The 13,143-nt window shown below is 45.9% G+C and overlaps 1 protein-coding gene across 2 annotated transcripts in view; it reads left to right on the forward strand.

Moving 5' to 3' along the window:
• The first annotated feature begins 2,051 nt into the window (after positions 1-2,051).
• LOC124852625 (nesprin-2-like) overlaps positions 2,052-13,143 on the forward strand; it is a 40,703-nt gene continuing 29,611 nt past the window's right edge. Inside the window, exons 1-20 of one of the 2 annotated variants that reach the window (XM_047341785.1) lie at positions 2,052-2,438; positions 4,055-4,333; positions 4,439-4,558; positions 4,887-5,002; positions 5,334-5,445; positions 5,640-5,753; positions 6,372-6,533; positions 6,692-6,886; positions 7,166-7,270; positions 7,502-7,621; positions 7,710-7,904; positions 7,987-8,160; positions 8,271-8,396; positions 9,356-9,546; positions 9,924-10,062; positions 10,208-10,438; positions 11,791-11,943; positions 12,045-12,221; positions 12,553-12,708; positions 12,980-13,123. In XM_047341785.1, the coding sequence (XP_047197741.1) occupies positions 2,400-2,438; positions 4,055-4,333; positions 4,439-4,558; positions 4,887-5,002; positions 5,334-5,445; positions 5,640-5,753; positions 6,372-6,533; positions 6,692-6,886; positions 7,166-7,270; positions 7,502-7,621; positions 7,710-7,904; positions 7,987-8,160; positions 8,271-8,396; positions 9,356-9,546; positions 9,924-10,062; positions 10,208-10,438; positions 11,791-11,943; positions 12,045-12,221; positions 12,553-12,708; positions 12,980-13,123 (3,048 nt within the window). In that variant the 5' untranslated portion in view covers positions 2,052-2,399. The remainder of the gene's footprint in view (positions 2,439-4,054; positions 4,334-4,438; positions 4,559-4,886; positions 5,003-5,333; positions 5,446-5,639; positions 5,754-6,371; positions 6,534-6,691; positions 6,887-7,165; positions 7,271-7,501; positions 7,622-7,709; positions 7,905-7,986; positions 8,161-8,270; positions 8,397-9,355; positions 9,547-9,923; positions 10,063-10,207; positions 10,439-11,790; positions 11,944-12,044; positions 12,222-12,552; positions 12,709-12,979; positions 13,124-13,143) is intronic. The other variant, XM_047341786.1, reaches the window with a different exon arrangement.

Raw genomic sequence — 13,143 nt, forward strand, 5'->3', positions numbered from 1 at the left:
CGTCCTCTAACCCTCTAACGCACTCAGTCAGGAGTGGATGCAGAGGTCGGGCGAATCACAAAATAACCTCCTGGATATTTCTGTTTGAGCTGCACACGGCCTTGTTTGCATCGTTTTAAATTCTACTCTAATCCCGATGAATGCTGTATTGGTTTAATTTGCATTTTACCTTTTTAATGCATTTTCATCCCATCTTGCATTTACATGTGTGAGTTTATATTCACGCAGCCTCGGGGTGGCAGGAGGTGCAACGTTCAAAAACTAGACTCTGAAAATAATTATTAATGTGCTTGAAATACACGTAAATTTAGTCTTAACTTCTTAAATGGGCCTGAATGACTAAATTATGTTTTAAAATAAGTAAATCATCTCTTCAGTCCATTCATCCTCATCTCTCACACTATCAACCACTCGAGTTTAAAGCAGTTTCAAGATCTGCTTTATAAACGTTGAGATTTGATGTTAAACATCGTTTCACAACAGAGAAGAACAGCAGTTATTGTACGAGCATGATTTCTGTCTTTTAAAGGCACAAATGTTTAATTTAAAGCAACACTATGCAACTTTTACTGAGCAACAGCGCCCCCTGCAGCTACAGGTGGTGATTTGTTGTCGTCCGACTGAACTGAAACACAACTGAACGGTGGATATTACCCATGATCCTCTGCTTCCTGAACCTGAAGAGCTGCTGCTGTAACAAATCCACCAAACTCTGTTCAGAATCCTTCATGTTTTAACAGTTTCCTGCTGAATATTGGAGATAAACTCTGGTTTTTAATAACTTCTGAGTGTTTTGAACTGATTTCAGTTCAGCTTCACTCTTCAACTGCAGCTGGTTGTGACAGTTGAAGCTGACTCTGAGTCAGTTCTTCTCACAGGAGATGGAACCCACTCAGCAGAGTCACAGAGAACAGACGCTCAGGGAGTGAAGGAGGAAACTTTCTCCTCGTTCACACTCACTGTTGGTTGCATAGTTTTGCTTTAAAGGTGGAAGATACCTGAAACTTCAGTTGGAAACTGACAAGTCCCTCAGTAGAGCTCGTTCCTCCGCCCAGGCCAACCAGTCCCTTTAAAAAAAAGTTACACTCAATTTCAAACAATCGTAGAAATCAGTCGTCTAAATACGTCCGATCGGACAATGTTTAAAAAGAAAACACACCCTCCTGGATCTGCACCAGAATTTAATTTTAATTTCTTTCCTGACCCAAACCACATCCTTCCACAAAGTTGTTCGGTATCGTCTTGCTCTCAAATAAACCAACAAACCATCGGACAGAGGTGAAAACGTAACCTCCCTGGTGTAATGACTTTATCTTTAATCAGTAATTATCTTCAGATTAAACAGGATCTGGTTTGTTGACCCTTGGTGTAACCTCCTGTTGAAACATCTCTCATCCTGCAGCCGTTTCATGATCTGGGACTTTTACACTTTTCAGTGCACAACTCAACTCATCCTGAAACAGGAAGCAGGGATCCAGAAGTCTGACATTGTTAAAAATGTGAAGGGATAACTTTAGAATTCAGGTTCAATTCACAGTGTGAAGAGGACGAGGACGAGTGTTTGTTTGTTTTCTGTGTTTAGTTCTCTCTCTCTCTCTCTCTCTCTCTCTCTCTCTCTCTCTCTCTCTCTCTCTCTCTCTCTCTCTCTCTCTCTCTCTCTCTCTCAGCTCCACCCCTGTAGCCTGGGGCCTCCTTTCTTTCTCTCTCTCTCTCTCTCTTCTCTCTCTCTCTCTCTCTCTCTCTCTCTCGCTCAGTCGTCCTGTGATAAAGAGCCACTGTCACCGGAGCCGGGCCACAGCTCCAGGAAGTGGTTTCTGTCACAGGTGGGTGGAGCAGACAGGTGAAGAGAAACTGAGAGAGACAGAGAGAAGACAGAGAGACAGAGAGACAGACAGAGAGACAGAGAGAGACAGAAAGACAGACAGACAGAGAGACAGACAGAGAGACAGAGAGACAGAGAGAGACAGACAGAGAAAGAGACAGAGAGACAGAGAGACAGACAGAGAGACAGACAGACAGAGAGACAGACAGAGAGACAGAGAGACAGACAGAGAGACAGAGAGACAGGCAGGGTAGAGGTAGTGAAGGTGTCAGTGTGAGAATCTGATAATTATTCAGATCAGCTTCAGAGACACAACCTGTTCAGGTAGAACCAACTTAAAGCTGCAGTTTGCTCAGGTCTCCTCCCGTCACGCCTCCTCCTCCTCCTCCTCCTCCCCCCCTCACCTGTGACCCTGGAGCAGGGAGGCTCAGACAGGTGTGTTGTGTGTGTGTCTCAGGGAGCCGAGGAGCCGGGTCCATCGCCCTCCGCAGCAGGCGTCCTCCATGTGTGCCTGCAGCGGGCCGGCCGGCTGGAGCTGTGGCTGCAGGAGGCCCAGAGGAGCCTGGTGACGTGCACGATGCAGGAGAACGTGGAGCAGCAGCTGCTCACCTGCCAGGTAGGACACGCCCACTGGGGGGGGGGGGCTCAGGCCACTCCCACAACTCACGACTCAGAGTCCAGATGTGTGGAGATTCCATAGGTTCAAAATTTACAGCAAAATTTACAGCAAAATAAAAGTGGGTCATTAAAACACACGGAAATATAATCAATGATAATATCACTGAAAAGGAATGACTCGTGTTTTCAGTTAGTTTGTCCATGTGGCTCTCGTGAACACAATATCTTTAATATACCTGAAGAGAATTCCTGCAAATGATAAACTTATTAGACTCATGTCGTTTATTACAGGAAAGACTCAAAGTCCGTCAGTCAGGAAGTCAGTTAACGACGTGTTTGTGTGTTTGTGTGTTTGTGCGGCGACACACTTTGTTTTCCTCCAGCAGATGGATTTTCTAGATCTGATTCATAGGTCAGTTTTCTGTCTGCGTCTTTATCTCACTTCTGATAACACGATAATGTAGACAGTGTCATATACATATATTATCTATTTTTAAAGTTGCACAATGTGCAATATTTTCTTTCTGTCATAAAGCAGAGGAAAATGTGAATCTCTTTAAAATACTTCAGAAATAATCAGTACTTCAGATTTTCTACATCTTCTCTATTCTACAAGTAGAAGTTTGTGTCGTGTGACTCGAGCCTCCATTAAAGTTTCGGAGGTTAAACACGTCCCACAGTCACACGTCACATTTGAATGAAGCAAACAAACAACGACTGCGATTGGCTCTTATTCAAATTCACTGCAGGAGCTTTGTCGTCGTGATTCATGACCCACATCTCACTTTAAAATCTGATTCATCATCTGACTTTAAAATCTGACTTTAACATCTCATTATGAACCTTAGTTGACATCTGACCTCATAACCTACGTCTAAAACAGGAAAAGGCATCAGAGAGATAAAACGCAGACAGGTTTTAGTCAAACAGGTTATAAATCCTGAACTATGATTGGCTTATATCATCAAGATAAAACTCTGTTTTCAAGATTGAGATTTACAGTCACATAAAAAAAACATAAAATCAAGGATTATTGTTTAAAGTAAAAATTTATAAAATGCGTAGTAATTAAAACATCACCAGAGCAGTTGGGGTTTGACCATTTATTAACAAAAAATAATGATTTAAATTCAGTTTGAGAAATACTGAGTAAAATGTGTTGTTTCTAGAGTCATATCTCGAGTTCAAGCACATCAAGGAACTGTAGCTGCAGTAGCATTGAAAGAAGTGGAAGTAAAAAATGCTAAAAAGGCAAAAAGACTGTGAAGTGTTAAGTTTAACAGTTGAAGAAACAGCTGATATAACATTTCAGAACTGAAAGAAGCTGAAGAGGCAGCTGAAGCTCAAACAGTGATGCAAAGTGAGTGTAAGTGTGAGATGAAGTGGAGGAATAAAGAATAAACCCTGGATGGAGTTGAAGAGATAGTTGAAGGATACGTTTTATTAAAACACAAAGTTGGAGTTTAAGCCCAAAGTGTCCAATTAAATCTCAGCACTGAAAAGAGTTGAAGTGTAAGAACTGAATAAAGTGTAACATGTCAGTGGGAGAGAAGAGAAGAGTTGAAGTGTCAGTAGTGAAAGGAGGTTGAAATCTGAGTCTGTGCTGATGTGCAGGAGATGTTCCTGGAGATCGAGCAGAAGGTGAGGAGTCTGTCATCACTCGGTCACGTTTCTGACCTGCAGCAGCACCTGGGATCAGAGCTGGGAGCTGAACTGGGACCTAAACTGGGAGCTGAACTGGGAGCTGAACTGGGAGCTGTGGGATCCCAGCAGGAGGCCGCTGAGTTGCTCTCCTCCAAACTGGAGCTCCTGAAGTCGGACCTGGTCTCATTCCAGCAGGTGCTCCAGGACCGACAGGAAGAGGAGAGGACGACCAACCACAAAGAGCCACAGGTACGTATACAACCTGAGAAACTCTGATCATATATTAAATATTAATTTAGTGAAGAAGATAACGACACTTCTGATGATAACAAAGACCTCTTTAATTTCTCCTAGTTGGTACCTGACGCAGAGCGCCACCTTGAGTCCAGGTTGAGGCGCAGCAGCAGTGTTCAGGAGATCTTCTCCTCCCCGAGGAACAAGCTCCTCAGACAGAGCAGCCTGCAGCAGCAGAAGGTATCAGAGGTTCACAGTGACCAACGACTACAGCACAAGCATGTGTCTAATTCAACATGTTTAAACTCAAATATCTATTTAAATATCTTGAATTAGACCATTTTTACATATTTATACTCTAAAACTTCCATAGTTCAATAAAACACAATCCCAAACTGGTTTATAAAGGATCTGTGTTTCATCTGACTTGACGTGGACAGCGTTGGTGTCAAAACAACAGGATGGAAGTTTGTTTTCAGACGTTTCCTGTATTGACTCTTGTGTTTCCACACGTTTGAATAAGGTGTCTGGTTTGAATCCCTGCGTATTTGACCTTGTTGTTGTGCAGGAGCTGGAGCAGGAACTGAGTGAACAGCGAGGACTGACTCAGGCCATCGCTCGACAGGGCAGCAGAGCTCGACTTCACGGCCACGAGTCAGAGGACCGCACCCAGCTGTCACCACGGTATTATTATATTTACTTATACCTCCACCAACACTCCCTGAAATTCAATCCAGCTGCACCAGTTTGCAAACACTCAGAGATCCGTCCTCTGAATGTACAAGTTGATTCATTAAGATCCATGAATTCTTCTCTGGGAAATCAATGGAAATGTGAAAAAAAAAAAGTTCTATCTCACAAATTCAAGAAAATGTGATACAACATATATTTCTATATTGTTTGGGACTTTGCCAAAACTTAGAAAGAAAGAAGGAGAAAGAAATAAGGAAAGAAACAAGGAAGGAAAGAAAGACAGAGTGAAGTGAAGTGTTAATCCTCTTCCCTCTGTGTGTAGTTCGCCTCCTGCTGAGGCTGATGTGGTCGGCGGCGGCGTTCCCTCGGCGTGGGACGGTCTTCACAGCCGGCTCCTGGCTCTGGAGGAGAGCTGGCTGCTTCCTCCCTCTGAGGTAACCTCTTCATCATCAGGGCTGAAGTGCTTGATTATCACTTTTCAAATACAAAAGAGAAAAGAAAAATTGGTGTTCTCGCTCCGCTTGATTATCACCTTTGAGCAGAAGGCACTTTGTTGCCTCCTCGGTGTTATGGGGCCTCCTGCAGGGCCTGATAAGAGTTGTGTGAGTCTCTCTCTCTCTGTGTGAAGGTGACAGACTCATCTACGAGGCGTAGTGATGGAACAGAAAACCTGAAAGAGCTTCGGACCCTAATCATCCACCTGAGAGAGCTGGGAGCTCCAGCTGCAGAACCTCTGGATGAGGTGAGGGCCCGATGTCCTGTATCGTGACATGTGACCTCCTCATGTTCGGATCTATCCCAAAAGACAATCGTAGAAAAATGGCTTTAATTCATTATCATAAAATTATATCACAATTTTACTGCATTAAATTAATTTTCACTCGTAGCTACAAGATCTGGATTCACAGGAAATGATGCAGTTACATTACGGACTAAATTAATTTAAGACAAACAGAAAACAAATGGTTAACATACAGAAGGAAGTACATAAATACTAATGGTCATGTTAAGGATATATATAAAATAACAATAATAATAATAATATGCCTTCCTGAAAAAAGCATGTTTTTAGCATCTTGGGACCTTGATGGTAAACACTCTGTCGCCCCCTAGCTGTCAGCCTAGATTCAGGAAGTAACGTCAGACTGAAGATCATTAGCTGGAAGTAAATAGGAAATTAAAAGACATATGCTGTGTATGTCTTCCAGTTACAGTAGAAACCATCCTCCTCCTCCTCCTCCTCCTCCTCCTCCTCCTCCTCCTCCTCCTCCTCCTCCTCCTCCTCCTCAGTCATTCTGTGTCACTTCCTTCCTAATTCCTCAGTGTTTGTTCACATTGTGACTAACGGCTCTGACCCCAGGTTTCCTCTGTGGACGTCCCCCATCAGACTCTGGACCAGGGCTTGTTCCACGTGCTGCTCAGAGCGTCCCTGTCTCTGTCCTCCATCAATAACCTGCTGCACTCACCTGCTGAGAGGACGCAGGAGGAGGAGGAGGCTCAGCTGAGGCTGCAGCTGCTGCAGGTCGGACTCAGGAAAACAAGATGATTAATGCCTGTTTCATTTATGTCTTCATCTGTAATTTGTTTTTCAAATGGATTTTTCCCTTTGACTTGGGTTAAACATGTTCCTCCACACTCCTCCACCTCCCTGAATACGATTGTGACCTCCTTCCTCTCCAGAGTCTGTCGGCAGAGCTGGCGACCCTTGGCGGGGAGCTGAGCTCGCGGGGGTCAAAGGTCACGTCTGTCCCGGGGTCGGAGTGTGGTCGGCGGTGTGTGGACGACCTGAGCAGAGTCCTGCCTGTGGTCCAGGCGGCTCTGAGCGGCAGAGAGAAGCAGCTCAGGAACCTGCAGGAGGAGACGGCACAGCAACAGGTCGGACTCATCACTCACTCTTTATGTAACACAAACAACAACAAACACACGTTAAATATTCAAACAATAATTAATGATCCGCAGTTTTCATTTTAACGATATCAGCACTGACGTGTGTGAGTTGTCCTACTAAACACGACTCCACCTTATACCTGTGTAACCTTGTGTATTCTCAGTATAATTAAAAAACTTGGAAATAAACTTTTTTCTTGTTTATTGAAGCGTTTGCTGTTTGCACGTCGTTGACAGAATCAGTGTCGTCTGTCTCTAAACCAACAGAGACGCCTTAAAGAGTTGCATGCAGCCTTCACCTCTAACCAGTCGACTGTTCGTCAAATAACCTGTGACCTCAATGGAACGCTGGGAGCCAATGGGCAACTACAGGTACTGTTTCCATGGAGACGTGTCCCTGATACTGAGCTTTCACATTAATACATAACAACACATGGTGTAAATGAAGATGGACGACGCGTCTCTACTCTTTCCTGTTGTATAGAAATGTGCGAACGTGTCCATCTTGCACCTCTGACGTCATTTGGAGTCTGTGCAGCAGCGTTCGGGGGAGTTGCTGCAGTGCGGAGGTCACGTGCACTAATTCATTGATGTGGTTTTCAGGCTGTGATGCAGGTGCAGGAGTCTCTGCAGCTGCAGGTCCAGCAGGTAAACTCTCTGCTGGAGGAGGCGGAGCATCACAACCTGCCGTCCTCCCTCCTCCACCAGGCCTCACAGCTGCAGGTACACCAGCGGCTGCTTTGTACTCCTGGGTTTGGTGTTTGGAAATGTAACTGCAGCTGATTCTGTGTCTCGCCCCTCCTGTGTGCAGGGTGAGCTGGACACGTCTCTGGGGGGTGTTGGCTCCTGCTGTGAGGAGCTGAGGAGCAGCGTGGAGCTGCAGCAGCTGTACGAGCGGCTGGTCCTCAGCCTGGAGGAGCTGCTCACTCTGGGCTCTGAACGCCTCACGCCTGACCCGGAGCTCCAGAGCAGAGCTCAGCTCCAGCAGCAGCTCAGCGCTCACACGGTCAGTGTGTGGGAGGCTGAGAAGGTGTTTAATACAACTTACAAACATCATCTTCAACACAAAGCTCTGTTTCTCTCATCAGAAGTTCTTCCAGTTCCTGGGCCATCACTCCAGGACCCTGCAGTACCTGACCTGGAGACTCCCAGAGGACGCCCTCCAGAGGCGGGACGGCGTCACGACGGGCCTGCAGGACGAGGTGGCCCGACAGCAGCAGCGCGCTCTGGAGAAAGGAACCAGGATGCAGGAAACATTACAGGTAAATACTTTGACAACAAACAGTTTTTTATATTCCAACACTGGAAACTCTGAGCAAAGCTTTATTCGGGACTCATCAAAAAACCTCTGACATCATCATTTGTGCTTCAGGTGTGGTGTCAGTGGGAGGAGGACGTGGCCTGGGCCGAGTCCCTGCTGAAGGAAACTGCATCTCCCAGGATGCACCAGGGGGGTGACAGTGAGGAGACGTTATCTGAGGAGCTCTCTGGCCTCCAGGTAATTTGTGTTAATACATGTGTTCTTCCGGACCGACACAGGGGTAATTCTGATTTACCAACAGACCGGAGGACAGAGTGCATTTTGCAATTTTCCGTTGTGCTCATTTGGGCGCTCTCTGCATGCCGTACTTTGTCCATTGCACTCAACGGTCTAATTGGCTCAATTACACACAAGCGGATTGGTTGTTTTCTGTAGGGGAACATGATGTTCCTGGACTTTGATGTGAGTTATTCGCCGAGCAGAGGCTTAGGCTAGAATTCATTTGGGTTCATGTCCCTCGGTGCTCGGCAGTGGGATTGGAAACATTACTGAGGTGGACGAGGAGCCGCTGAAGTTAATGAAAACTAACCTGCTGTCTAGAATCATCTCTTATGGAACTTAAGCTTTAGTTTAAAGCTGCTTTCAGACGTGATCAAAAGTCCAGACATTTTCCAGAGGTTCTGTATGTGAGAACACAAACATACGAGTCAGTTGCTCCGGATACTTTTCTGTAACCTTTCCTGCAGCACCCGTGTGTCTGTAAAATGTTTGAATTAGTCCAAGTGAAAATACAGCGAGTGGACGTGTTGATGAGGTTTCTAACTCGTGACGGACGTGAAACTGGAAGAACACAAACATCTCAGGATGAAGAAGAGGAGCCGTACACGTAGAAGACGAAGACGTCAACTTGGAAACACGAGGAGGTTCCAGATCTTTTGGTGATGAGGGCCGACGCCGGTGTGGATGAGCTGTAAACAACAACACTGATCTTTCCACAGCAGAGTTTATACGTCATGTCCGGCCTCCTGCTGCTCTACAGGCTCCGCCCCTTGCCTGGATGTTCCCCTGTGTTTAGCTCTTCACATTTTTTAAAGACACTCCCTCTCTGAGTAAAACTTGAAACAAACTAAATCCAGTTTAACACTTTGGCTAAGTTCCAGCTGAATGTAAAGTCTTGTTCCTTTGCTCGGCCGCAGTTTGGAGAAGTTCTGCAGGCGAACGAGGCGCGGTTCAGTCGGGCGCTGGAGGCGGGGCTACGGCTGCAGAGGTGGGGCTGTAAAGGAGTGGGTGTGGCCACCAGTGAGCTGGAGGCCCGATGGAGAGCCGAGCGCCAGAGAGCGGACAGTGAACGCACCACGCACGACCGGGAGAGGAAACTGAGCAACAGGTGAGAGACGAGAAGAAAAGTTTGAATCTGTTCTTAATTTATGAAAACATAAGATATTCCACACGTTTTAATACATAGTTTTGTTTTAATTCAAATTTCATAAATTTAATCCTTCCCTATATTCTCTATTAAAACTCTTCCTTCCTGTGAAGTTAATTTTTATAATCATGTTTCCTAATTTAGCAGAAATGCAAAATATTTGTATTAATAAACACCTATTGCACTTATACAAAATACCTATCAAGACTATGAAAAGTAAAAGTCTTGAGTTAAGATTTCTAAATGAAACATTTGCTTAAATTAACACGACAGTTATTTCGCTGACAGTGTTTTGTGGCCGATGCTTTCATCACATTTGAAATGTTCCTGACCAACAGGTTTGTTCGTGTCTCTGCGGCTCTGAGCGACTGGACGCTCGAGGCCAGAGAGCTGATGAGCAGATGGAGTCCGTTCGGTGTCGCAGCCTCGGAGGAGATGGATGTGGATCAGAGACACGAGCACTTCCTGCAGTGTGTGGTAAGACGGAGCTGGAGGACAAACTCGTGTGTCTGTACCTGCTTTGGTGTAGAATACTGAATATTAAAGACTGCATGCAGCACGGAAGCATCTTTTCCAATGTGACTCGTGCAGAACAGAATATAACTAAACCTTTTGACCTCAGGCTTTGAGGAAGCAGCTGGAGTCCAGATGTGACCTGAAGGTCTCCGTGATCGGAGCCGGTTCTCAGCTGCTTCAACTGAGGGAAGCGGTCGGACGCTCGGACTCAAACGTGGATGACAGCAAGACTTCGGACCCACGTCTCTGCTCCATCGTCTCCCAGCTCCGACAGACGGAGGCGGACTGGTCCAGTCTGGTCGCTGAGGTTCCTGTCGTCCAGAGAGCGCTGCACCAGGTGAGGAGGTTCTCCATGTGGAGGTAAAACACAGGATCCACCAGAGGAGAGCGTCAGGGTTTTAAATGAGGAATCAACAAAGGTGACTCTATCAGTTTCTTTGCTTTTTACTGAACGTTTACTGACATTTTAATTGAAGCTGAATTTAGTTTAGCTTCATTTCAGACTCACTGGTCTGTACGAGTCCATTAAAAACACATAGAGACATTTATTCCAGTGTTTACAAAAAGAAGTGTTGTCTCCGCTGGAGGGAATTTCTTAAAATGTCTCACACACATTCACTTAGACTCAAGGATACAGTGAAGTGTTTCTGTTCCAAACCTGAGCTGCTAAAATGCCAAATTTGTGAAAACTATAAAAACCGAGCCGGAGCACAAACACTGACCACGACAACAAGAAGAGAACAAGAGCGTTTCTCCTCCTGTGTCTCTAAGGTCAGAGTTTCCCTGCAGCCTCACACAGTTTCCACAAACCGTCCTGCTGCAGTCGTCCTGTCACCAATTAACGTCCCACTGTGCAGCACAAAGACAGAATCCTGAGGACTCTTCTCTTCTCCTTCACCTTCATCCTTGTCTTCCTCTCTCTCTCTCTCCTCCTCTTCCTCTCCTTCATCCCTCTTCACCTGCCTCTTCCTGCTGTCCTTATTATTTTCTCGTCTCTCTCTACCGCTCTTCTGGTTCATTCTCTCCCTCACCTCCAGTTTCAGGTTTTGAGTTTGTTTCAGATTCATTTCCTACAAACGAACAGATAAACTCACACAATTTAAGAGAATCACACGAATCTTGATTGGTTTTTTTGAACATTATTTATTCGTTAGGCAACATTTAATCAGTTTTCTCAGTCTGCAGACATTTTTATTCTATGATTTGCGGCTGTTTACTTTGACACACACACACGTAGAGAAGCCAACAACCTATGTACATTGTTTATTTATCATTTAAACACATGGTGAACTTTGACCTGCGACATTCGCTTGCGTGTGTGTAACCGCGCCCTAACACGGTACTAAACAAATCCCGGTCTGATAAAAACATATTCAAACAGTCAGGGTTTGTGATGTCACAAACCCTTGAAACCAATCAGCTTGTGCCTGGACCTCAGCAGCTGGAAACAGCTCCTAACCTGCAGGTGGCGCTGTGAGGGCGTGGAGATGAGGAGCAGGGACGGGGCCTTATTCGCGTATTCATAGATCTCAGTTACAAAATGTGGACGGAAGGTGTAGATTAATTCATTTGAAATAATTTGTGACGATAAAACTCAATTAAAGTCTGGACTCAAAAACGATAAAACATTCATCCCTATTTTAAAAATGTCAGTGAACCCTGACATCGTTTCCTCCTCCTCCCCCTCAGCGTTGGATGGAGATGCTGACCCAGCAGGGGGCGCTGCAGGAGCTGCAGGTCTGGCTCGGAGCTGCAGAGTCCCGGCTGCAGGAGGATCGCAGCAGCATCAACCGAACATCGTCCACTCTCACTGATCTCAAGCAGCAACTGAGATCCTGCCAGGTAGAGAAGAGCTGAAACCTCCTGATTAATCAATGAATGAATGTGTTCAGTCAGTGCTGAGGTGTTTCTGCTCCGCTCTCCGTCCACGACCTTCCTCTCAGGAGTGTGAGGTGGAGCTGTCGGCCCATCAGGCCACACTGGACCTCGTGAACCAGCCATCGCAGACCTGCAGTACCGAGGGTGGCCAGACGGGGCGCTACGATCAGAACCAGTTTGCAGAGGACCAGGGTCGCCTCAACCACCAGTGGCTCCGGTTACAGGGGACGCTCAACTCTCAGGTCAGACAAGCCCGACTCAAGGGCCCGACCTTCAGCCGCATCACATGGTCTTCATCAGTGGGTGGAGTTAACTCTGTCGTCATGGAGATGGGATCTATGTTAGCTTGAAAACTGTAGTTTGACAAATGAATTCCAACTTTCAGGATTTCAAAGCCTCAAAGTTTGACATTGTTATTCTAATACATGAGATTTGAGTTCTGGTTCCTTAAAATACATAAATAATAATACCAAAAAATCACTCTTAAATAAATGTTAACTAATCTTTATCGTTGTATAATAATTTAATTCAGTTTAATTACGTGTCTGACTCTGTGTTTTCTGTGATTTCCAGATCCAGGAGCTGGAGCAGGATCTGCGGAGCAGAGCGGAGCGAGAGGCTCGACTGCAGCAGATCAACATCTGGATCACAGAGCAGAACCTCTGGATGGACTCGGCCCAGACGCCGAGCAGCCGGACGGAGCTGCAGAGGAGCGTCACCCGCTGCCAGGTCAGGAGTCACATCTGTACGCTCACATCTGGGCGGACAACCACAACACTCTGAACTACAACTTATATTTCACTCCTGAAGACGAGACGGCTTTTAGAAAGAAAAGTAAAAACTTCCACATCTAAGTCTGCATATTGAAATCCACTCCTGTGTGTGTGTGTGTGTGTGTGTGTGTGTGTGTGTGTGTGTGTGTGTGTGTGTGTGTGTGTGTGTGTGTGTGTGTGTGTGTGTGTGTGTGTGTGTGTGTGTGTGTGTGTGTGTGTTGTGTCAGGACCTGGAGGAGAAGATCCGGCAGAAAGCTGCAGCTCTTCAGGAGCTGAGAGAGAAACTCTGTGACGGACGAGGAGACGACGGCAGTGACTTTATCTCTCAGATCGAGAAATCCATCCAGATGTGTGCAGATCTCACACAGCGGGTCAGTAACACATAGAACCA

The sequence above is a fragment of the Hippoglossus stenolepis genome, chromosome 10 (genome assembly GCF_022539355.2).
Source record: "Hippoglossus stenolepis isolate QCI-W04-F060 chromosome 10, HSTE1.2, whole genome shotgun sequence".
NCBI classification, from domain to species: Eukaryota; Metazoa; Chordata; class Actinopteri; order Pleuronectiformes; family Pleuronectidae; genus Hippoglossus; species Hippoglossus stenolepis.